Raw genomic sequence first — 24,777 nt, 5'->3', positions numbered from 1 at the left:
CGGTGAGCATGTTAACACTTCGTACAAAAAGACTCACAATCAGACATAACAAAAAACTGACACAGGGCGTCAGAATAGGAGAGCTGGACCCCCACCACCACCACCATCTTTGCACAAAATTGTCCAGCTTATTTAAAGGGCCATGAAACCCAGTTACATGTGGATTAAGTGAATGCAGCAATGTTAGTAGAACATATCGGCAAAAGTTTGAAAAAAAAAACAAACAGACCTGAAAATCCTTTTAATTTTTAGTGTTGGTGCAGCCATGGTAGATGAGAGGACATGTACTACAGTTTTAGATGTCATGTATGAAGAATGATGTCATGAAAATAAAGAGTTTAATGAAATTTCATTTTCTTTTTTCATGAAAAGTACACATTCCCTTGACCTGTTACTGACATATGCTAAGGGTATATATTATTCCCCCAGCATTTTGAAAGAGGCAAGTCATTTTCTTTCATTATGCTAAAAAAGCGAAAATATGTTTAGTCTTCTTCATATATTCCCTACCTTTATCATTCTTCATATTGTAGCGTTCTCATCCAACGATGGCTGCACCAAAACTTCCAAAATTAATAACTTTAGAACATAATTTCCCCAAAAGTTCACTGATGGTTCTCATATTGCTGCATTCACTCAATTGACACATATTTGGGTTTCACTCTACCCTCTCTAGTTTACCTTTGGGAGCAGTGATTTAAAAATTTTTCAAGATATCACTTTTGATGCACATGTGTAGGTCTGTTGTATCACAAAACATCCTGCCATATAAAATTTTTGCAATAAAGCTTGAAATATAAGGAGATATCAGTATTTTTCCTCAGTAAACCATAACTGTATATGGTTTAGTCTGGAAACATTTTTATTATAACTATTGTTCATATTTTGTGTATTTAACAATACTTAACAAGGATTATATGGATTCAATTTTTTACAGTGGTTGTTTTTATTCCTAACTCACATTTTAGAAATATTTTAAAGTACTAAAGCTGGGTTTTTGTTTCATCACATCTGCAAATGGTAAATTATGCCTTTAAGGTCACAGACATGCTGTACAACATGGCACCATGATTTTCTTTTCTTTCTTTTTTTTTCTAAATGTGTGTGTGTGTGTGTGTGTGTGTGTTCAAGTTGCTATTTGTTTCTGATTCTCTACATGGGGATGGTCATGTTGATTTGTTGAGAGAGTGTGTGTCTGATGTTTGTGGGTGGATGGGTGGGTACACGCAACAAGTTCTGCATGGCTGCACACAATATGTATGAACACAGAAGTGGCCAACCACAAGAATTTTTTCGAGAGGACGGATACATGGGCAAGAGTGTACTGCACTCGTGCACACACATACCGGTGATGGATTCATTGGGGGCACATCAGCAATAACTTTGTTACGAGTACGTCCGACCTGCATACGTTGACAACACCCCTTTTACAGGATGGACTTGCCCGCATCAAATGGCTATCGAAACTAATAAGTGATTTGATTGGGCAAAGCTACGTTGACAACATTAGTTCGGCAACAGCCATTGGCTATTGATGACGCAATAGACCTCGGTTGCCCACCTCCGAAAGATTCTCGATTTTCAGAAGGGGATTGTTTTTGTTTGCCCTTTGCGCTGCAGGGTTAGGAAGGGCTCAGTGTGTCGAGTGAATTTGTTGTGAATGAACGTCGAGGGAGAATCATGGCAGAAGTCGCAAATGTCTCGGAACAAAATCCCCAAGATGCAGTATTGTCTGCTCCAGGGGTATCTACAGAATGTGACGAACCGGTGAAGAAGAGGCCAAGATTAGAAAAACCAGTGGAACAAGACGATGAGAATTTAGAGGACAGGCTGAATGAGATCCTGTGTTGCACCGTCTGCTTGGATCTGCCCACATTCTCTATATATCAGGTATGTCGTGATCGTGCGATATGCCGTCTCCTCTGAAAAAAAAAAAGCAAAGGTGGTCGAATGTAATTTGAGTTTTCCCCACTGTATCCATTCCTTTGCATTTCTATAAAAAAAATATTTGTTTGTTATTGTGGTACCCAGTCGTGCACGCATAATGAGACACGGATGTAAATTGAAATGGCCAGTATTATTCAACTAGAATACGAGTAAAGAATGTTGCTGAGTAGATTTTGCCAGGCAGGTCAGGTAGGCGTGCCCAAGGCGAGCTAAGCTCGGATCGTCCCGTGCATTTAGGTCAAACTGTGTTCAGGGACGTCTTCCGCAGCTAAACATGGGAAACAACTGGTGACGCAATAGTTTGTTTACATCGATGAGGAATACTGTAGTACGCCCGTATAGTGAATGCGTGTGTGAGCATGCTTCAGTCAACACGATTGACTCTATGCGATCTGTGTGACGTGGCCTGGCGATAGAAATCGGCTTGCCCGGGCCAGCTGGCAGGCTAGAAGGGTGTGACCAATTATTTTTCATTGGTCCATATGCGGTGTAGCTTACAACTAGAGCTAGGTTAACACAGGGATCGAGATAGGGTCTTTACCAGGGAGAGAGATATAGATGCCACCTCCCTGTCTTTACAAATGTGTCTAAATAGACATAGGCCTCTAACACTACTTGATCTAGACCCTACTAGCCTTTATTACTTGTACTGGTAGAACATAGGCGCCGGAAGTGGGGGGGCAGGGGGGGCGGCCGCCCCCCCAATCCAAAAAGTGGGGGGGCAAAACGCATTTTTGCCCCCCCAAAAAGCCCCCCCCCAAAAAAAAAAAAAATAAAAATAAATAAATAAATAAATAAATAAATAATAATAATAATGATGAATAAACAAAGAAAATAAAATAAATATGTATATAATATGAATAAAAGGGAAAAAATATGGCTACAAACGGCAGCTTTTGGACTGTAAAATGTCAAAATTTTTAAGCTCGCTCGCTTCGCTCGCTCGCATCCAGCAGTTGAGCCCGGTGCGCCTCCCCCTTAATTTCTAAAGCGAAAAACATAGCTACGACGGCAGTTGTTGGACTCTATAGAATGTCAAAATTTTCAAGCTCGCTCGCTTCGCTCGCTCGCATTGAATCATTATGCCATTCTCCAAATGTTGCTGACAGTAATTGCCAGTAGTTGCGCCCGATGCCCCCACCCCTTAATTTCCAAAGCGAAAGATCGATAAATATAGCTACGAACGGGAGTTTTGGGACTGTAAAATGTCAAAATTTTTAAGCTCGCTCGCTTCGCTCGCTCGCATTGAATCGTTATGCCACTCTCCTAATGTTGCTGACAGTAATTGCCAGCAGTTGCGTCCGATGCCCCCCCCCCTTAATTTCCAAAGCGAAAGATAAAGCTACAAACCCCAGTTTGGGGACTGTAGAATGTCAAAATTTTCAAGCTTGCTCGCTTCGCTCGCTCGCATTGAATCGTTATGCCATTCCCCTAATGTTGCTGCCAATAATTGCCAGCAGTTGCGCCCGATGCGCCCCCATTTATTTCAAAGCGAAATATGTAGCTACAATTAAAACTCCAGTTTTGGAACTGTAGAATATCAAAATTTTCAAGCTCGCTCGCTTCGCTCGCTCGCATTTTATTGTTATGCCATTCACCTTATGTTGCTGACAGTATATAATTTGTCGATCGTTTCACACCGTCATTCCATAATCCATATAAGGAAAACTTACAATGTTCCTCAATGACTGCGTTCTTGAATGTATCACATTCCGTAATGTATTGTAGTCCCATTATTGCTCACGCACGCACGCACAAGCATACAGACCGTCAAAATTATTTTATGGTTCCCCCCATGTTTCGACCCACCGTACGCCACTTTACATATATATATATATATATATATATATATATATATATATATATATATAAAATAGATGTGTGTGCGTGTGTGTGTGTGTGTGTGTGTGTGTGTGTGTATGTGTATATTGTGTAACATATGCATGGTCTAATCTTGAGCCCCCTCCAATGTTTGCCCCCCCAATCCAAAACTGCTTCCGGCGCGCCTGACCTTGATAGATATCTACTTGTAGAACCTACATTTTATGATGTTTTGTTTTGTTTGCTTTTTCTTTTAATATGTACCGTATTTAGAAAAAACAAACGAAACATTAACATTAGTATTTAAATTGGTAAACTGTAATTTACCGGCTGCCGGTTAACTGTCGAATTGCCCTGTTTTTTATTATGTTAACCTGGAGTCATTTCACCAGTAGTTTACTGGTGAATGCGGGACCTATGTTGAGCTTTGCTAAGCGCCTTTCAATTGTAAAAAGTGATTATAAATGTACTAGACCTATTGTTTTAGTAATGATAGTTTACAAAAGATTCCATAAAAATTAGTTTTTCATGAAAATTACACATTCCATCAACTTCATACTGACATATGTTAAGGGTAGTAATTATATTTCCCCTGCTTTCTGAAAACGGTTAGTCAAGTGCTCTTTCATTGTCATTGATATGCTAGAATTAGAAAAGTGAATTTTTGTGTTTTTCCCTTTATATTTTCTTTATATTGTTGTCCACACACGTGATGCCATAACCTCTAGTAGTCTCCTCATCCAGCGGTTCCAACACCAAAACTTTAAAAATTCATAACTTTTGCATCGATTGTCCAAATTTCCTCAAACTTTCACTGATGTGTTCAACTAATGTTGCTGCTTTCACACAATCCACATTCTCTGTGGGTTTTGGTTTCCTTTAATTCTCTTTATATACAGCAAGGCAAAGGGTGGACATGGGATAAATATTCCTGTATTGTAACTAAGGAGTAGGGTTTTAAATATGCCTAAACATTGGCCCAAAACATTTTACATTGCTTCATGATTACTTTTGTGCATATTTTTTATACTGCCAGGAAGTTTTGAAGAACACTTGATTTACAAAAGATACTTCATCATTTAATTTTCATAATTACACACACACACACACACACGCACACACACACACAATGCAATCTAACGTTGCATTTGCTTGTTTGTTTTGTGAATAAGTGTTTCTGTCTTCTGGTTGTTCGCTGATCTCAAGATAAATGAACAAAAAGAAAGAAATGAGCCATGTAAATTATGAAAAATTTGCTAACCAAACATGTTTGAAAAATGTGAAAGAATGTAACTAAAATAAAGAAGAAAACATTTATCGGGGGGGGGGGGGGAACAAAGGTAAGAGTGATAATGAGACAGAGAGAAATGTGTACTGTGTGTATGTCTGTACATAATTGTACATGTGTGTGTTTTGATGTGTGATGAGGAAACACTTGCCAAGAATAAAGTGTTTATTTCTTTTTTTTTCTTTCAAGCATTTGAATTATCATAGACATTGAAAAATCTGTCATGCATGCTAATCTCCTTACAGATGTTTACACATGTGAGCGCGTACTATAAAAGACATACTTTTGATTTAAATCTATGTACCAGATTCCAGTATGATGGGTCAGATGCATAGGGATATCTGGAAACACTTACAGTGAAACAAGCAAAAAACATGTTGAGTTTAAACCTCTTTGCTTAATGCACCAAGATACCAAAGATAATAGGCATGCCTATATGATTTTCAGTATCCATGGTAACGACAGGAAGATGACTGTACATGGTGATCATGGTAACAGAAGAGGTCATTCTTCCTCGATCAAAAGTGTTTCTTCAGCTCATCATCATGTAGTAAAATACATGTAATTAATGATAACACATTTCCCTTAAGCCAGGAGATAATAGAAAATCTTACAGTCTTGCCATCTGAGTAGCACTCGGATTTCATGTCAACAGTTGTAATATAGAGCTCTATATATTTCCTTCAGTAGTTGTATTCAGTATTTAAGTTACAGTGATGATGACTGTCACGTATGCATTATAATCAAAATGAAAAACAAAATTTAAATTTACAGTGCTACTTATTTAAAAAACAGCCATAATGGCTGTGCACCTGGGGTAATTTCCCGTGATTTCACCTGTTGTGAAATGGGACCCAGTCAGAAGTGATCAAATTTGCATTTAGCACTCCCTTTTGGTAATATATTCTTCATCGCAGCAATTATGGTAAATGTATAGGGTGGATATATGCTTGCCTGATACATATTATATTTTGTATCTGAAAAGCATTCATATGCTCATCATGTCAAAAAACAATGATCAGTAGTATATTAGATTTCTTCATTTTAGGCCTAGCTATATGGATCCAACAGCTACGAGTATCTTAAACCAAACATGATGGTCTGAATTCACCCAGGTAGTTTAATCTATGATTTAGAAGTTTTCCATAGAATACAAGAAAACCTGGAATAGGCACATGTCTTGAATCTAGGCAATTCATGTCTTGCACTTGCACATGTCAGCACACATTCAATATTGGGTGTCTGTTGCCTTTGGTGATGTGTCATGGGTATTTGCACGATGAAATGAGTGTGATCCATGGACCAGACTGACATTGCTACTGTGAATGCCAGCCATACACACACACACGTACACACCCACACTCATACATGCACACTATCATTTGTGTAGATGCATGTTTATTAAATTAATTTCAGCTCTTACTCTTACATTTCTTGTGTCAATATGTGAAAGACATTGAAGGTTACGGGTAAAAGATTTTCTGTTATTTTGTATTTGAGGGCATGACACATTCCATGCATTCCACAGAGCTGATACAAAAGAACTGAAAGAATGCAGTACTTTAAAGGGACTGTACAGTACTGGTTGAGGTGTGGATTCATGTTTTGAACATTCCTAAGTCAGATAATGAGAAACATCTTATGAAATATGAAACAGCATGTAGTTTTAAGAAGGATTCAACGTTTATGTGATGAAAATTGGTTTTGAAATGTCTGAAATATTCAAAAAAGTGATAATAATAAAAGGCGACAGGCCACGCCTTTTATTAGGATCTCTTTGTTTCACCTTGTTTTTGGATATCTCTGCCATTTTGAAACCGATTTTCGTCAAATAAGCTTTTGATACCCCTGAGAATTGCATGCTCTTCGACATCTCATATGGTTTCTGAATATCTCGCAAAACGTTAAAAGCTAACTCCTCGCCTCGACCAGAACTGTACACACCCTTTAAAAATAGATGTGATGTCTGCTACCATCAATTATATTCAATTCAATTCAATTCAATTCAATTCAATTCGTTTAATTCATCTCAATCATCATAAAAACAAATGCATTGTTTACCATCAATTATATAAGAAACATGAGTCCACTGATTCTCTTTGAAGCTGTTTCGGGATCAGTGATATAGTGTGTGTTGGTGTGTGTGTGTGTGTGCGCGCGCCTGTGTGTGTGTGCGAGCGCCTGTGTGTGTGCGCATGCATAGACATGGTAACAATCAGCAATAAGAGCCATGTTTCCAAATATAAAAAACACCCCAGGGGCTAGCTGTCTGGCATGATCAGATTGTACTTTACCAGGGACCTATATCCTCATGGGATGGATAGTAGTGGTCTGTACATTGAAATGCTCTGTGTACATGTTAATACCATTGTGAGAAAAGAAAAATCATAATGTAGACAAGCTAGTGCAATTTATGAACAGACTTTGGTTATTTGATTATACTATGTAAGCAGCATGAAAAGTCAATTGATGGTAGACAAGTACATGTACATCTATGTGATTAGGGTAGTAATCTCATGACTAGGCCTACATGATCTTTATTGTCAGAAAAGCAAGTCTCAATACATTTCCACCATGTTCAAGTTCACTTTATATAGGAAAATAAGAATACAATCCAACAAACAGAATACGAAATTTCATTAAAACTGACATACAATGTAGAATTTTAAATTTCCGGTTATGAAATTTGTCTATAACCCACTTTTATCCTTTTTCTTCCAAGGAATCCATACTCTTTCCTACATTTATCCTTATCATTCAAAATTGATCCGAAAGTTGTCAAAATTGCGCAGTTTTCAAAATCTTCAATAGAAAATATGTTTCCAATTAAGATGCAGCAGGTACTGCGTAATTAATCAAATTCATGAAATTCTAATTACGCAGTACCTGCTGCGTGCTATAAGGATTAAAACCAAGACTTGCTGTTGGGTGGGAGCTCGCTGGTCTAGTGGAGATGATGCTTGTCTGAAGATCAGGAGGTCACAGGTTCAAATCCAGCTCGAGTACGTACGCCCATGATATCTTTTATCATGGCTACTACCAAAACACTGATCAATTCAGTGCATATTTACGTCGATGTAGGACAGTTTGTCAATCAGTTGTGTAATGTGAACAATAGTTATAATAAAAATGTTTCTAGACTAAGCCATGTACAGTTATGGTCTATTGGGGAAAATAGTTATATATCTCCTTACACTTTAGGCTTTATTGCAAAATTTTTACATGGTAGAATTTTTTGTGATACAACTGATATCCACATGTATATCAAATGTGATACCTTAAACATTTTTTAAATCACAGCTCCCAGTGGTAAACTGTACCTTAACTGGTTTGTTTCCCTTTCGCTTACTTGTCTACAGTGCAACAATGGTCACCTGATGTGTGCGGGATGCTTCACTCACCTCTTGGCAGACTCCCGCCTCAAGGACGAACAGCCGACATGTCCCAACTGCCGCTGCGAGATCAGTAAGAATCTCTGCAGCCGAAACCTGGCTGTGGAGAAGGCTGTCAGCGAGCTCCCAGCGGCCTGCCGCTTCTGTGCGCGCAAGCTTCCGCGCTACCTACTGGACCAGCACGAACGGGAGGGATGTCCGGAAAGGTAACGCAAGTAAGGTGGTGAAGGCGTAGGGAGTAAGTAACACAACCCCCACGTAGGGAACGTAGGTCGCGGTAGCCGGGGGTTTAGCTAAGCAGGCGTAGTTGTAAGACAGTATAGGGTTGTAGGCTAGGGCTTTTTTTGTCAGGCGTATGAATGTATCCTCAGTTTTATTCAATGTGGTGTTGTTTCAATTGCTCACGCAGCTCTTTCTTCGGGATCCAACTACTGTCCTATCTACTACCAAGTGGCAGTACATGTCATCCACATGTTTATCGTGCCCCTGCTGAAAACGTATGCAAGGTTTGGTAACGGGTGAGTATGGTGTACTTACTGTACACTCCCCATTCTGGAGACACAGTACCTATCACCCTGCACTCTATGCCAATACTAAGAGCCCTACACCAAGATATCTCACACAACTGATTATTCTCTAAAATAAGCTCAAAACCTACATAAATCAAAGTACAGGAGCAAATTTGTGAAGATGACGTTCATTGCATAAAATACTAATTATATTCATGATTTCATTGGCTGTAGAATTTCATAAATAACTTTTTTCTAATGATTGTTGATGTAAACAGTTAAGCAAGTAATACAGCATGCTACATCTTGTCATTCACTGTGACATTATAAATTCATTGATCTGCAATTCCTTTTTCTTTCCTAAATTTGTTATGATAGTGATTTCAAAGATAGGCAAGATGACTTATTTAAAAAAATGTTTTTAACAACATTTAAACAGACAAATTTCATATGTTCATTTCAGGAAGTTATCTAAATTCCTAATCTGAAAAAAAAAAATGTCCTGAGAAATTGAAATTTGGTTTAAATTTGTAGGAAAAAAAGGAGGTGCTATGATATTGACATTTCTTCTGCTACCAATCTCTCTTTGTTTGTGAAAAATAGTGATGCCTTTGCATACCATCAAAAAATGAAGCTTGGCTCAACAAAATTGTGATCCAAAGTGAAATACCACTTTCTGATTACTGATGACTGAAAGAGATGCAGGTGTTTGATGAATTTATTCCCTAAAGGAATATAGTTATAGTTTTGATTGAGATGGGGCTTCAGGGTTCCAACTTTCTTGTGAGATAATGAGAAACCTCTTATGAAATATTAAAAAAAGCACACAATGCTGAGGAAATTCAAAGTTTATTTGATGAAAATCGGTTTTGAAATGGCCTAGATATACATCCCCCCCCCCCAAAAAAAAAAAGAGAGAGTAAATTAAAGTGGGCTTAATTAAGGCGGCACTCATCTTTTATTAGGCCCTCTTTGTTTCTGGATATCTCAGCCATTTCAAACCCAATTTTCATCAAATAAATTTTGAATTCCTCTTAGTATTGTATGCTCTTTCATATCTCTTAAGAGGTTTCTCATCTCACAACAAAGTTTTGAAACCTGAAGCCCCATCTCATCCAAAATTACTACATCCCTTCAAAGCAACCGACCAGCTGTGTCTGGTGTACTAAATTTGGAAACTGAGGACATTAACAGGATGGTAAAATGAGAATCATCCATCTTTCCTGTCAGAATGGTTTTTTTTTTAGCACCACCAATATGCTAAATCCATGAGACAGTTGTTGTATTTAGGATACTGGAGCAAGCTCAGTGATATTGTAAAAGAGACAGAGAGAAAAATCACTCGTGAAAGAATTTTTGAAGCGTGGCATAGTGAATGACTAGAGTGTAGTAAGTTTGTAAGACAGTCTTGGATATCTGGTGTGATTTTCTTTTTGTTCCGAGAAGCAAATCTTCTGTATTTTCCACATTATTATTCCTTCAAAGTAAATTTACAAACATGTCATGCCGCCATTAAGATATGGTGTGCCTCTCTCTGTGATAACATTGCTCAAACTTCAAGTGTTACCTTTTTAATGCATTTTTCAACAAATTTGTCACTTTGACACATTATTCACAAAGATGACAAAAACTTATTTTATTCATATATCCTAGTATTTTTCTTTATTTTCTGTTAATTTGGAAATACTTTATTCCAGAGGGTGAATAAAACAAAAACATAACCAAATGCACACATATTGAAAGCACTTTATGGTCAGTAGCAATCACAAAGCTTGACAGTATAGTGCAAAAAAAGTGAATGCCAACCAAAACTAAAAGGCTGTGGATCCAAACCATCGCAGCTATTCAGTCATAGACGAATTGCATCGCCTGAAAATCTTGACCTTCCAATGAACCACAAATTCTCCTGTTAGCTACCCGGAGTTCAGAAAAGAATTACAAGGCATCGAGGTGGATTATCATTGGAGTCATATAGCCCTCAGATCAAACCTCTTTTTATTGATTTTGATATTAAGGATATTCGAAGGAAAGCTTTCTACCTCTGAAATCTTTTGCCCATTAACTGTGCAAAAAGTGCTTTCAAAATGTTTGTAATGTCAATATTGAACAAAATAAATCTAAATCAAGTTTATGTTCCTACTCTCTTCATTCCTATCTCAAGAAATATCCAGATTTATTTCAGACTACTTGAATTGACCCCCCCCCAAAAAAAAAAGAATAACTCCCTCGTAAAAAATGCAAAAGAACATTCTTTCTTCAAAATAATAGAGTTGTCCCTATGAGCATAGTGTGAATGAAGATATGAGAGTGGAAAGTCTAAATTAAATCTTCGTCCCAATATGGATATATACAGACAGAAGTGCTACCTACATTACATTATCACACTGAGTGTAGAGGCTAAGCGAACAGTATAGGAAAAGTGTGCGGGTTGCATGGGCGCTGTGTTTCCATGGGAACCAGTCTCTTCCTCTGTTGCAGACTAAAATTAAAGTGAGCGTCATCGCATGCTTCCTGTCTCATTTTTTTTTTTTTTTTTGAATGCGCTGTAGCTGGATTTGGACCATGTACTTCCAAGCTTCAATACGGACTGCTGCTCTGCATTGATTTTATTGGAGATTATTGTTTTTTTATTCTTTAATGCAGAAGTCTGTTCTGTTTTTTGTCTACAGTCTTTTGTGACCACAGCTACACAGAGTCGACACCACATACCTATTTGTTTGGGAATATCAATTTATGATGCACTTGCATTGTGAAATCATATTTGCATACTCTTTGTGTTGAGGGCCATGGTCACTCTAAATTATGATGATCATAAAGTAAAGAAAAATTAGAATATTTGATGAGTTATTCTTTCAATTTTATCACATGACTAATTATCACCCAACCAAAATGTGTAATGCATACTAAGACTCAATGGCCCAAATTTATGAAGGTGGTACAATTAAACCATGGTTTAAACCATGGACAATTTGTGTGGAGCACCAAGTGTCGCATGGCCTATTTTGTTACAAAATGACATTTCGTAACGAAATAGGCCATGCGACACTCTGCGCTCCATACAAATTGTCCATGGTTTAAAGGGATGGTACAGTATTGGTGGAGATGAGAATTGGGCTTTTAACTTTTTGCGAGATACCAAGAAAACACTATGAGATATTACAGAGCATACGGGTACCATTTTAAGAGGACGTAAAAGTTTATTTGATGAAAATCGGGTTTGGAATGACTGAAACATCCAAAAACAATGTAAAACAAAGAAATTGTAATAAAGTGTGGGTCCCACATTTTATTAGAATCGCTATGTTTTGGATATCTCAGCCATTTCAAAACCAATTTTCATCAAATAAATGTTGAATTCCTCATGGAATTACTTGCTCTTTCAATTTCATAAGAGGTTTCTCGTTATCTCACAAAAAAAAATGTTGGAAACTTGAAATTAGGTCCCAACCAAAACTATACGATCCCTTTAAACCATGATTTCAATTATACAACCTTCGTGAATTCGGGCCAATGAGTCCACGTGTACAACCCAAGACAACCCAAGCTTTGGATCATGTATGAAATAAAAAATTTGTATTTTTAAAGTCTGTTGACGTTCAGTATGCATGATCAAAAAATCTAACTTTTCAAAAATGAGCATTATATGTGATGAACGTTTCAAATCTATTGTCTTAATTTTTATGTAAACTTCATAATGCTCTGTCATTCTGGTGTAATGAATAGCAGCATAGATACATTTTGTGTCCCAAAGCCTCATGGTACCCCTACACAAAGAGTTATTGCTTCAAATGCCACAACCAATGTCGGAATGCAGGTGATTGCAATACAATTTAAAATCTACTTTTACCATATGACTCCATCGCTGGAGCTAATTAATGATATGGCAGCCCTGTCCGCGTTTCAATACGTTATGGATGGCTACCTGTAAAAGGTCAGTGCTGCATATACTGCAGTAATTAAGTGCCTGTGAGCTTCCCGAACAAATGGGTGTATGTGGAACCCGAGCAGTCTGCAGACTGTATGTGTCTGTGTGTGTGTATGTGTGTAGTTTGTGTCTGTGTTTTTGTATCTATCTGGTACAGACTGGCAGAGAGAATGAAGCTGATCTACTACAGATAGACACAGACACAGACACACATACAAACAGACACACGCACACACATATTTCATAATAGCTATTCATTTACAATCGTCCAGCAATGAACATCAGAGAGATTGTCCACAAAAAAAAAAGAGAAACAAACAAACAAACCTGCAGCACACATAATGACACAGATCATGCTGTATGACACACCAGTGTTTTAGGAAACTAAAGCAATCCTGTCACTACAGGTTTGTACTGGAGTGCCTCTTCCGCTGAGTTCTGACAGAAGCGCGACTTGAAGTTTGGGAAAGAAAAGCCTTTCTTACAGATGCTGCTTATGACAAATCAAGGGGAAGGTTATAATGGAGCTGATTGTGATGCAAGGATGCTTTTTATTTCAGAAGGATTTCTCCTCCCCAATTTCATTGCAAGAAGGCAACACAGCTTTTAAAATGCCCTTCATACATTAGATGTGCCCCCACAGTCCCAATATGTTCCCCCACAGTCCCAATATGTTGTCCCTATTTTCATGATTAGAGTTTACAGCTTGCCCATCAACATACCCTCATTATGAGCAAATACACACCAAATGTGATTTGCACATGAGACCTCAGTCACCCTCCAAGCCTGACAATTCATGTCACATGACAAAGTCGAATGTCTTGACATCAATTTACCCATCTGCTGCGATTGAAGCTATAAAGATGGTGAGGAAATGTCAGCAGGACCTGTTTAGCTAGCTCTTGAAATACACAAGAGCACATATCCAGATACTCAGCAGCTCAGGTCACATAATTTGTCATTCGACCTTATTGTCTGCTGTACCGGGCGGCGCGAGCAAGGCGGTTCCAAGCGGGGGCGTTTGAGAAATAGATGACAGCGGTGCCCAGAGCTCGAGGACAGGAAATGACCTTGAGTGATTCCGCCCAGTGTGTCTCTATACAACACACAACTTCCCTATATACCAGCATTTATCAGCATAGAACACAGATTTTGTAGGCATACAGTCAGTTGAGATGTGCAATCCTTTATAATTAATTTTTTACTTGTTGATATTTATTTTTTTTTTGACTTGTTACTCATGCAAATATACTTTCAAATGGACAGTCAAATAAACAGGAACAATTGACACAGTCTTCATTTGTAAGAATTTGTATTAGCGATATGTTAGTAAACTTTGAGAGGATTGTTTCATTTATCAAGAAAGATACATTCTAGATTAAACTCAAGGAGAATAATTTGATGGCCTGTGAAATGGCCTTGTGTTTGCTGTGCCTTAGCATAGACTTGTGATGATATTATTTGATAATATAATAAAATGTTACATTGTCATTGTGATTTGTAACGATACAGGTTATAATCTGAGTGTTTTGCTTCTAAACTCATCAAATTTACACAGGATGTAGAATAAAACAACAAAACGAGACAGAAAACATGTGAATTCTTGTCAGTTGTTCATGTTTGTCAAAAAAGAAGAAAAAAAGGGAGTATTACAGCTGTTGTTTGGATTTGTCTACATGTCAGATGGCAGTGAAATGCCCTATGTGATCTATATGTTGACAACATTGACCATGCCATATAATGGATTACTTACATAGCCGATTCACTTGTACTACAGGGCAAAAGTATGCTTGAAGGCAACCGGCTTTATCCACACTTACGCCCCTTTTTCTGGCAATTACTCGACACTCTATACCCTCTACAGCAGACCCAGTGAAGTTCGACAGACCTCGTACCCAATCTCAATCACTTTGCCCTTTTGACATGATTCCTGTTACATCATAATTGATCATATCAAGGGAAACACTTGGGCGGGTAGCTATCTGGAGTATTGTAGTATTTAGCAGACTTGGGATCAGTCATGCGAAGGGGGTGAATGTTTTTCAGGGGAAGCCAGACAGGAAACGAAGGATGTGGGACTGTACGTGGGGTACTTCGATCCACTTTAAGGGTACTCTAGATCTGGCCTGGCTGATGATTAATAGTGAACTGGGATGGTATTCTCAACTGTAGTTCGTTTATCAGAACTGGCCGTAATGGGCAACGGAAGATATGGGATAAAACTTATGTGACACTCCAGTAAAGACTCAATGCCAGTCACATTAATAGGCCTATATACAGCAGTGGAGGATCCAGGCATGAGGGCGCACCGAGCGCACCACCCCCCCCCCCCCCCCCCCCCTTTGTTTTTTGTCTTAAGAAGAAGAAAAAAAAAGACAACATGGGGGTGCACCCTCCTTCATCTTTGTAAAGGGGCCTCCCCTTTACGGATCAAATTCCTGGATTCGCTCCTGCTACAGTGCACTCCCATTATAACAAACATGGTTATAACGAAATTGCCGTTACAACAAAGTAAAAAATCAGGCCGCAACATTATCCGCTCTCTGACTGTTTTTATTGTTTGTTTAGTTATAAAGAAATTTCACTATGAAGACAGAAAACTGCCGGTCCCAAGGACTGTTATAATGGGAGTCCACTGTATCATTCAAGTGGGAACTCATAAGCACACAAATCAAATGACAATTTTCGGTTTTGCTGCTCTTCGATTTCATGATCATATCTTTTGAAAGTCATTTCAGTGCACTTTGAAAGAGAAGGGCTGTTTTATGAAGTAAGGGATAAAATGCCTCCACAATCATCCATAATTGCCTTTAAAGGACAAGTTAAAGGGACTGTACAGTACTGGCTAAGGTGGGGATTCATGTTTTAAACATTCCTAAGTGAGATAATGAAAAGCCTCTTATGAAATATGAAAGAGCATAATTTTAAGAAGGATTCAACGTTTATTTGATGAAAGTTGGTTTTCAAATGGCTGAGATATCCCAAAAAGTGCTAATAATAAAAGGCGACATGCCACAACTTTATTAGGATCTCTTTGTTTCACCTTGTTTTTGGATATCTCAGCCATTTCAAAACCGATTTTCATCGAATAAACACTTTTGATACCCCTTAGAACTGCATGCTCTTTGACATCTCATAGAGTGATTTCTAAATATCTCTCAAAACGTTGAAAGCTAAATCCTCACCTCGACCAGAACTGTACACACCCTTTAACCTTCATATACATGTGGATTGAGTGAAGGCAACAATATTAGTAGAACACATCAGTGAAAGTTTGGGGAAAATCCAACAATCCGTTCAAAAGTTATGAATTTTTAATGTATCTGTGCAATCACTGCTGGAGGAGAAGACTACTACAGTGTATGATGTCACATGCATACAACAGTATAAGGAATAAATAAAAATAGAATTTCACAAAACTTGACTTTTTGAATAAAGTGCACATTTCTTCAACATGGTACTGACGTATGTTAGGGGTAATATTATTTCCCCTGACTTCTGAAAGAGAGAAGTGGAGTGTTCTTTTATCATGTGAGAAAAGTGAGAATATCTTGAATTTTCTTTATACTTTCTTTATATAGTTCTACTCATATGACATCACAAGCTATAGTAGTCTTCCCATCCAGCCGTGACTGAGCAGAAACTTCAAAAATTCATAACTTTTGAACAGATTGTCTGATTTTCCTCAAACTCTCATTGATGTGTTCTACTAATATTGCTGCATTCTCACAACCCACATGTCTATGAAGGTGAACTTGTCCTTTAACACTTCACATCATTATAACGGGGGGGGGGGGGGGGGGGGGGGGGGGGGGGTTAGAGCATATGCTGGGCAAGTGGTAGACATTCTGAAGATGATTTGTAATTGTAGGGATCTATACATTCCAGTTCTTATGACCACATCAACCTCTGCTACAACAATTGGACACTGCATTAAACCACCAATACTAGTAGGACCTACCACCGATATAGTTGCAGACTTTGATATTACTTTAGGTTTACCACATAAAGTCACTTTTTACTCTGATGCAGTACTGTACGAGCTGAAATTTTCGCTTCCAGATATTTTCGCGAATTGCTACATGGAGGACATTTTCGCGTGTTGTTAATTTCGCGGTTGCGAGGGTCTAACTGAACTTAGCTATTCGCGCATTGTTATTTTTGCGTGTTGTTATTTTCGCGGTTCAAAGGTGATTCGCAAAATTCGCGAAAAGAAAACCACTGGGAAAATTTCAGCTCGTACAGTATACTGTCATGAACTGCCAGACCTGTATGAAAGTTAGACTTTTACACTACTGATACTACTGCTACTACTGCTTCTACATCTACCTGGTATTTCGAGTAGTTGTAGATGCAGTGGTGGATCCAGGATCCAGGAATTCCTCGAAGGGGGGGGACCAAGACTTCTGGGTTTAATAAGCTGACAAGCGAAAAAACAAAAAAGGGTCCAGTGCAGTATTTTCCCACTTGCGTGTTTCATCGACTGACAAGCAAAAGAAAAAAAAAAGACTTTAGCGCAACTTTCTGCCTTTCTGTCTTTAAAAAATCAAAGGGGGTGCACACACCCCCTTTGAGGTTGTTTTTTTCTCATTTGTTTTATTTAAAAAAAAACAGAGGAAAAATAAAGGGGGGGGGCATGCACCCAGTTCACCCCACTGGATCCACCACTGTGCTAGTAGTAATAATGACTAGTGACAAAAGGAATAATTTATTGTAGAAGTTTTACTGCCACTGCTGTGGCAACAATAACGACATCTACTGCCATTACTACTACTATACTACAATTACTACATCTACTACTATTACTACTGCTACAATTACTACAACTACCACTACTTCTACCTTCTACTACATACAGTAATATGTACCACTATACTGCTATTACTACTATTGCTACTGTACTATATCCATTACTACCTCTACTACTACTTTTAGTACCGTTACTATTACAAATCCTATGACCTCTGTATTTCCTACTGTGACTACTGACCTTTTCCAGCTGATTTTTGGTCTCGACTGCAAAACATGAAACCATACAGTGTGGTTCTCATTCTTTTGCTTTTATACACTGTACCTTCAAAGGTAAGTCACTCACATCTGCTTTAGTATCTTTATTTTGTACGTTTCGTATGAGTACTGTTCATTGTCAATGTTGTCAAATTTACTTGTCTAATTGATTTTCTCCCTCCTACTTTCTCTCTTTATTTCCCCCATTTCTCGCACCTCTCTCTCTCTTCACTTTGTTGCCACGGTAAACAATGTACATTATAACCACTGACGTTATGGCTAAGCAGGATCACACGTTGTAAGTACTACCAGATTGGCTGCTCATGGCAAGGGCCACAGCACGAGCTCGACGACCACGAAGCGAACTGCACCCATCCCAGTAAGATGGGGGGTGAGGTCCTGGAGTCCATCAAGCAGAGAGAGGCGGGGCTGGAAGAGGACACCAAAGTACTCCGCAACATCATCAAGCTCCTCTCATACGAGAAGATCAACTTCAATGGTGAGTCTCATTTGTGCTGAGCACAGGGGCGGATCCAGGAATTCCGTAAAGGGGAGGGGGGGGGCGCAAAAAATATTTCTAGTACCACTTCCGAGTTTAATCAGCTGACAAGCAAAAAGGGGGGGGGGGCTCCCGTGCCATTTCTCGTGCCACCTCTGGGTTTCATCAGCTGACAAGCAAAAGAAAAAAAGGCTTCAGGGCAATTTTCAGATGATACTTCAGGTTCAGGCTGGTGCAGACAGATCAGGTCTGTTGTCATCCGTTGTGATATGCCATGTCAATAACTTCTTGTATGGCAAATCAATGCTGGGTTAATACAGTGCACTGACCATTTACAAGTCTGTACAGATATATACCACAAGATGTCGTCACCTTTCAGTCTTTGTCTGTCTGAATGTGGGTCAACAAAATAGATGTTTACAGAATTTAATGTGATGTTTACAAAATTTAAAAATATAATAAGGTTTAATTTCCAAATTAATTTTTTTGCCGTGTGATGATGAATTCATCTTTAAAGTTTGTTTGTTTTTCTTTTTCTTTTAGCAGCAATTGAATCTTAGTGGCATGCATGCATTGACCAGATATTTTAGTCCTATCTGGTACGTGTCCTTTTGTGAATAATTTGAACCATTCAATTAGAATAACCAGACAGTCAGCATGTAAACAGTATAATCTTGTCATAGATACCTGCAACAGCTCTGCATTGGTAGCATATTAATTGCATTTCTCCCATCTCTTCTCTCTGGTTTTTCCTGACCACCCACAGACCTACAGCTGAGGCCATACCGCACCGACGACTTCATCACCAAGCTGTACTACGAGACCAGCCGTTTCACGGCCTTCAACCAGCAGTGGGTGGTCAAGGCACGGGTCAACGACGACGAGCGTAACCCGTCCCACACCCTGGAGCGACACATCGCCTTCCAGCTGGTCCTCAAGAGCCGTATCACCAGCAACCTCAGCATGCAGTTCATGATGCTCAATGGCCCTTTCAGTGATGCTAAGGTAGGCGTGGCAGTTCATGGGACCCCTTGTGGTGATTTTATCTCATCTAATGCCATTGGATTATAGGAACTACAATGGTCACTGCTTAATCAGGAGACGAGGTTTTCTCCTGGTTAAGCGGTGGCTGGTATTGGCCTGTGCAAACCACACCACACAAAGCTCATCAGTATGTGGGCATTACACTGTACCATGTACAGTTATCAAATCCACTGATAACCACAGCAACAAGTACACAAGTGCTACAACATGCAGACACAAACAGCATTTTAAAAAGAAAGAAAGAAAGACATATAGCAGTCTCATAATTTTGGCAAATGCATCATCAGAACAAACCTTAAATTTTTTCATTTGATCCACAAAATAACAATTTTTAGAATTTTTTTATATTTAGCTTATGACAACAACTGCAGGTAACAAGAAAAAACATGTCAGCTTTCTATAAGTGTTTGTCAGAACCAGTGTGTAAAACTTTCAAAGCTGTTCATTGTGCACTTGAAGTAGTTTGCAACATGCAAAAACAACAACAACAACTGTGTAGACAAACAACCATGATACCTGCCAAACAACCATACCTTGGCATTTGACAAATAGTTTCATCAACAAGGCACAGGTGTTTGCCCGCATTTTTGTGTATTTTTATCTATAAGGGGTAATCGACCTTTTGCAGTGGAAAGTGCTTTGACATTGAAATGGTCTAGGGTGGAATCGCATGGGGTGTGGTAGGATATGGGATGGGGCTGGATGGGGAGAAATTATGTGTGCACAGTGAAAAGCATTTTGAGAACTAAGAAATCAACATGTGTAGGACATAGGGGATGACATGGATTTATTAAGGATAGAAATGGTATGTGAAATCATGCATTTGATAGTACGCCATCCATACTGAATTGTTTATGAACTTAAATCTATATCAAAAAGCAAAGTGCTGTCCTTGGACTACATCAAGTTTAGATAGAAAAGTGTATCACTTCCCTGCTGTGTGGTATAATGTTCCAAAACATTATTCAAGAGTTTACCAGAGCCTAGTATTTACATTTTACTGAGAAAAGGCAACCAATGAAAATGTAAAATATGACCCCAAATATACACATGCAGTGTAGAAATGATAGTTGTCCCCGCCGAACGAGTTCGAGCAGGGGACTATGAAACGGGCTCCGTACGTGTGTGTGTCCGTGTGTCCGTCCGTCCGTGTGTCCGTCCGTCCGTGTGTCCGTCCGTCCGTGTGTCCGTCCGTCCGTGTGTCCGTGTGTGCATCCGTGTGTGATCAAAATCTTCAATTTGCTACTTCTCTGTCATTTATGAGCCAATTTTGATTCTGTTTGCTTTATATGATAGCACTACATGGGAGCTTTGAAACTTCTACACAGAATTTCAGTCGTGACCTTTGACCTTGACCTTTGACCTATATTGTACATTTTGCTACAAAATGCTACTCCTTCGCCATTTCTAACCCGATTTCGATTCCGTTTGCTTTATGTGATGGCACTAGGTGAGGGCTTCAAAACTTCTACACAGAATTTTGACCTTTGACTTCTTTGACCTTTGACCTTGATTTTTGACCTATATTGTACATTTTGCTACAAAATGCTACTCCTTCGCCATTTCTAACCCGATTTCGATTCCGTTTGCTTTATGTGATGGCACTAGGTGAGGGCTTCAAAACTTCTACACAGAATTTTGACCTTTGACTTCTTTGACCTTTGACCTTGATTTTTGACCTATATTGTACATTTTGCTACGAAATGCTACTCCTTCGCCATTTTTAACCCGATTTCGATTCCGTTTGCTTTATATGATGGCACTAGGTGAGGGCTTCAAAACTTCTACACAGAAATTTGACCTTTGACTTCTTTGACCTTTGACCTTGATTTTTGACCTATATTGTGCATTTTGCTACAGAATGCTACTCCTTCGCCATTTCTAACCCGATTTCGATTCCGTTTGCTTTATGTGATAGCACTAGGTGAGGGCTTCAAAACTTTTACACAGAATTTTGACCTTTGTCTTCTTTGACCTTTGACCTTGATTTTTGACCTATATTGTACATTGGCTACAAAATGCTACTCCTTCGCCATTTCTGACCCAATTTCGATTCCATTTGCTTTATGTGATGGCACTAGGTGAGGGCTTCAAAACTTCTACACAGAATTTTGACCTTTGACTTCTTTGACCTTTGACCTTGATTTTTTACCTATATTGCACATTTTGTTACAAAATGCTACTTCCGGCGGGGACATATGTTACGCACCGCGTAATTTCTACTTTTCCTTGTTTGAATGGTAATTACATCAAGTCTTATTTTGCATAGCCACTTTCCATCAAGTTCATGATTTTTTTTTTCTTGCCTCTTGTGATGTAAAAGACAGTTCTCATTAGTAAATTGTGTATTATTTGCACATTTCCATACATTCACTACAGGTTGAGCCACGAGTCTACCGCTTTGAGTTCACTCCCGAGAAGACGGAGAGTCCCTACAATAAAATCCCGCTCATCGACTCGGCCGAGTGCAACAAAATCCTGGCCTCCAAGACTATCAACATTAGACTCATCATGTTCCAGATTCCCAAATGAGAGTAGCACTGGCAGAGATTCTCTTCAAGTTATCTTCAGTAGGACCAGGACCAATGCTTGAGAGACGGACACACACGCACACACACACACACAAATTATACAACAAATAATGCCCTCTGGAGCAGCCCAGCATAGTTCTCTCATCAAACACTGGCAAGTCAGTAGAGAATCTATTATCAGACCAATGTATACCAGTGTAAAATGCTTCCAGTCTGATGTTACCAGTTCATCCGACATCACCGGGTAAAACCAAGTTTGCTGAGTTCACCACACCCATCATATATCTGTAAGGCTTTTTCCAGGAATTGTTACCTTCGTGGTCCAGGATTTTTCACCCCCGAGATCCCATCAGCTCACCTCGTAGTTTTGAATGCAAGAACTAAATTGCTCCTTTTCCACGATGTATGCAGTCAGTGTAACATGTTAACTACTGTAACATATGAAATTGTATACTTATATAGTGTGTAAATAAATATATGAAATGTAATTAGACTTGGAGCTGTATTTTATTAAGAAAAAAATGTGTATTTTTTAACGAGGAAGTAATACACATTTTTTATATGTGAACTCAGGCGCAAATATTTGTAGCAAGCAAGTTGTAGTAATTCTTTTTATTTTTTTCATCATTATTGCATTCTTGTCCACCTTTAAGAGAGAGGCTCGAATGTTTTCCACAAATTGTGTGCTGCTCAAGAAAGGAAGTTCAGATTAGGGTAATGTCAGCTCTGCGGCTTGGGGTTCTTGCTCCTGAACTTGACGGGAAAGGATACCCCTTGTCAGTGTGAAAGAGTGTGGGATAGTCTGTATTAGTGGGGAAGGCAACTCAAATCTTCCGTGGGTGTGTGTTCATGCCAAAGTTCTCTAGGGATCCTTGAATACCACATATTGTTTTGTGGGCACAGTCAGTACAGTTATTGGGAGCTTCTGTCTCTCCTTTATTGTAATGAGCAAGAAGACATGAAAAGAACATAAGTTTAAACGAGATATTAATCACTCCCAGATTGAACCGGGGACAGTCTGATAATTGATGAGGAATTGAGGAATTTTCCCTCGCCTTCCTCATGCCCATACACATGTCGTTATTTCTATGACAAAATTATTTTCTCTGTAGCTAGCTGCTATGTTTTGTTACTCCAATATTGTGAGTCTGTAAGGCAAAGATTGTTTGAAGGCTTATATTCATGATCATACTTTTTTTTTCCGAAGCAAATAAACACACACACACACACACCAAAGAATGACTCTTGACAGCCAAGTACTTTGAGCTTCAAATGGCAATAGTGGACTAAACATAGCTTTATGATAGCAACTCGATAGGTATATGGCACTCTCTTCATTTTCAACTTCTTAAATCATGGTGCCAGTGTAAACGGTGTAGTGTAATATACAGGAGAGGCATGGAACATTAAAATAGAATCAGCAGAAATGAAAGATACTCTTTCACTTTCCCCTGCTATGCAAAAAAAAATATTCAAACTATAATTTGTCACATTAGATGTGGTCTTGTAATGACACGTAGGGGGAACATTGAGAGAGGGCTTCTAAGTTCTTACCTTGAATATTTGAAAGACGTGGTCGAGAGCATTGCCATGAATAAATGTTTTGTTTTGCCTGAACCAAGATGTACAGTATTGTGCTTACGTTTTCTGTAGGCAGCATTCTTGTGGACTATATTTAGTATGAAGGCAAGAAGAGAGTGCTACGTAACTGATAAGTCAGTGGGGTCATTGAACTTTGACTTCGGTTCTTTGAGTTCCTCAATGATGTCTTCTTTTCTACCTACACTTAGGTGTACCTTGATGATTAACGGCCAGTGCTTTAATTGTGTGAAGTTCATATTGTACAATTAATCTATTAAAAAGAATTAAATTATTTATTCACAAGAGTTTAATGTGTGATGCAGTAGAGAGGAAAAGAAGCCTGGAGATGAAGTCTAAATGCAAATGTTCAGAATGCTCAGAATGACTGAGTATGTGAATGCATCATACAGCAGTGTGTTAGAAGTATTGTACATGTTTGAAAAATGGCAGGATATTTCAGATGGATCTAAAAGCACCAGGAGGGAAACCTTTAACAGTGAGATGAAAAGAGTATACTCTTATCTTCCTGGATAATATATAATATATTATGTTTCAGCATTTAATTTCTCCTTTGACTATAAACAGCATTGAGTTTATGATCACGTGGGGATCCTTTACTCGTTAAGCACAAATAAATGTATTTATGAAGATGTAACTTATTGAAACATGCTATAATGGCATGTGAACGGTCATTAGTGAAGTAGCAATATATTTTATTTCTTCCTTCTTGAAATCAGGCTATATAGTTAAGGATGCTTTACATGCCTAATTCAGGTTGCTTCCAGAATCGTTTTTAGTCCTTTTTCTAACTACTGCAGGTGATGGTAATTAGTGTGAGTGGTTTAGTATCAATATCACCACACCATTATGATACTTACATGATACATACATGAAGCGCTGTATGTGGGGCTAAATAGATAGGTTTTATGCCTAGTCAGTGTGTCTATTGATGTAGAGCAAAAGCAATAGAAATATTATTCATTTATTTAGGTTTCCAGTGCTACAAGGATTCTCAAGAATTATAATTCACCAACAAGATGATAGTGTTGAGACAAAATCAGTATATTTCTTGGTTAAAAAATGAGGGAATGCATTAACAGATTATATCATAATGTTTTATAAACGTATATCATGTTCACATGCCTGTGGAGAGATCAGAAAAGTGCAGTTTTCTGTCATTTTTTAGTAGCAGGTGGGAACTAACTACCGGTGGTCCCATGAGTACAAGAGCAC

The 24,777-nt window shown here is 38.6% G+C and overlaps 1 protein-coding gene across 1 annotated transcript; it reads left to right on the top strand.

Moving 5' to 3' along the window:
• The first annotated feature begins 1,671 nt into the window (after positions 1-1,671).
• Positions 1,672-22,851, top strand: LOC139735459 (zinc finger TRAF-type-containing protein 1-A-like). The gene is made up of 5 exons (XM_071646214.1): positions 1,672-1,890; positions 8,416-8,654; positions 18,177-18,388; positions 19,155-19,393; positions 21,812-22,851. The coding sequence occupies exons 1-5, from the start codon at positions 1,681-1,683 to the stop codon at positions 21,962-21,964; spliced, it is 1,053 nt and encodes a 350-aa protein (XP_071502315.1). The 5' UTR covers positions 1,672-1,680; the 3' UTR covers positions 21,965-22,851.
• The last annotated feature ends 1,926 nt before the right edge of the window (positions 22,852-24,777 follow it).

Source organism: Diadema antillarum, unplaced genomic scaffold (assembly GCF_040938485.1).
Source record: "Diadema antillarum isolate AM-2024a unplaced genomic scaffold, OU_Dant_1.0 seq00000581_RagTag, whole genome shotgun sequence".
Taxonomy (NCBI): Eukaryota; Metazoa; Echinodermata; class Echinoidea; order Diadematoida; family Diadematidae; genus Diadema; species Diadema antillarum.
The sequence above is the reverse complement of the archived record's forward strand: the minus strand, read 5'-3'. Positions and strand labels throughout refer to the sequence as shown.

Excerpts from the sequence above, each read along its gene's own strand:
- LOC139735459 (XM_071646214.1), top strand. The coding sequence starts at position 1,681 with ATGGCAGAAGTCGCAAATGTCTCGGAACAAAATCCCCAAGATGCAGTA. Across the intron at positions 1,891-8,415 it reads CCACATTCTCTATATATCAG|TGCAACAATGGTCACCTGAT; the intron begins GTATGTCGTGAT and ends ACTTGTCTACAG. Across the intron at positions 18,389-19,154 it reads CGAGAAGATCAACTTCAATG|ACCTACAGCTGAGGCCATAC; the intron begins GTGAGTCTCATT and ends GACCACCCACAG.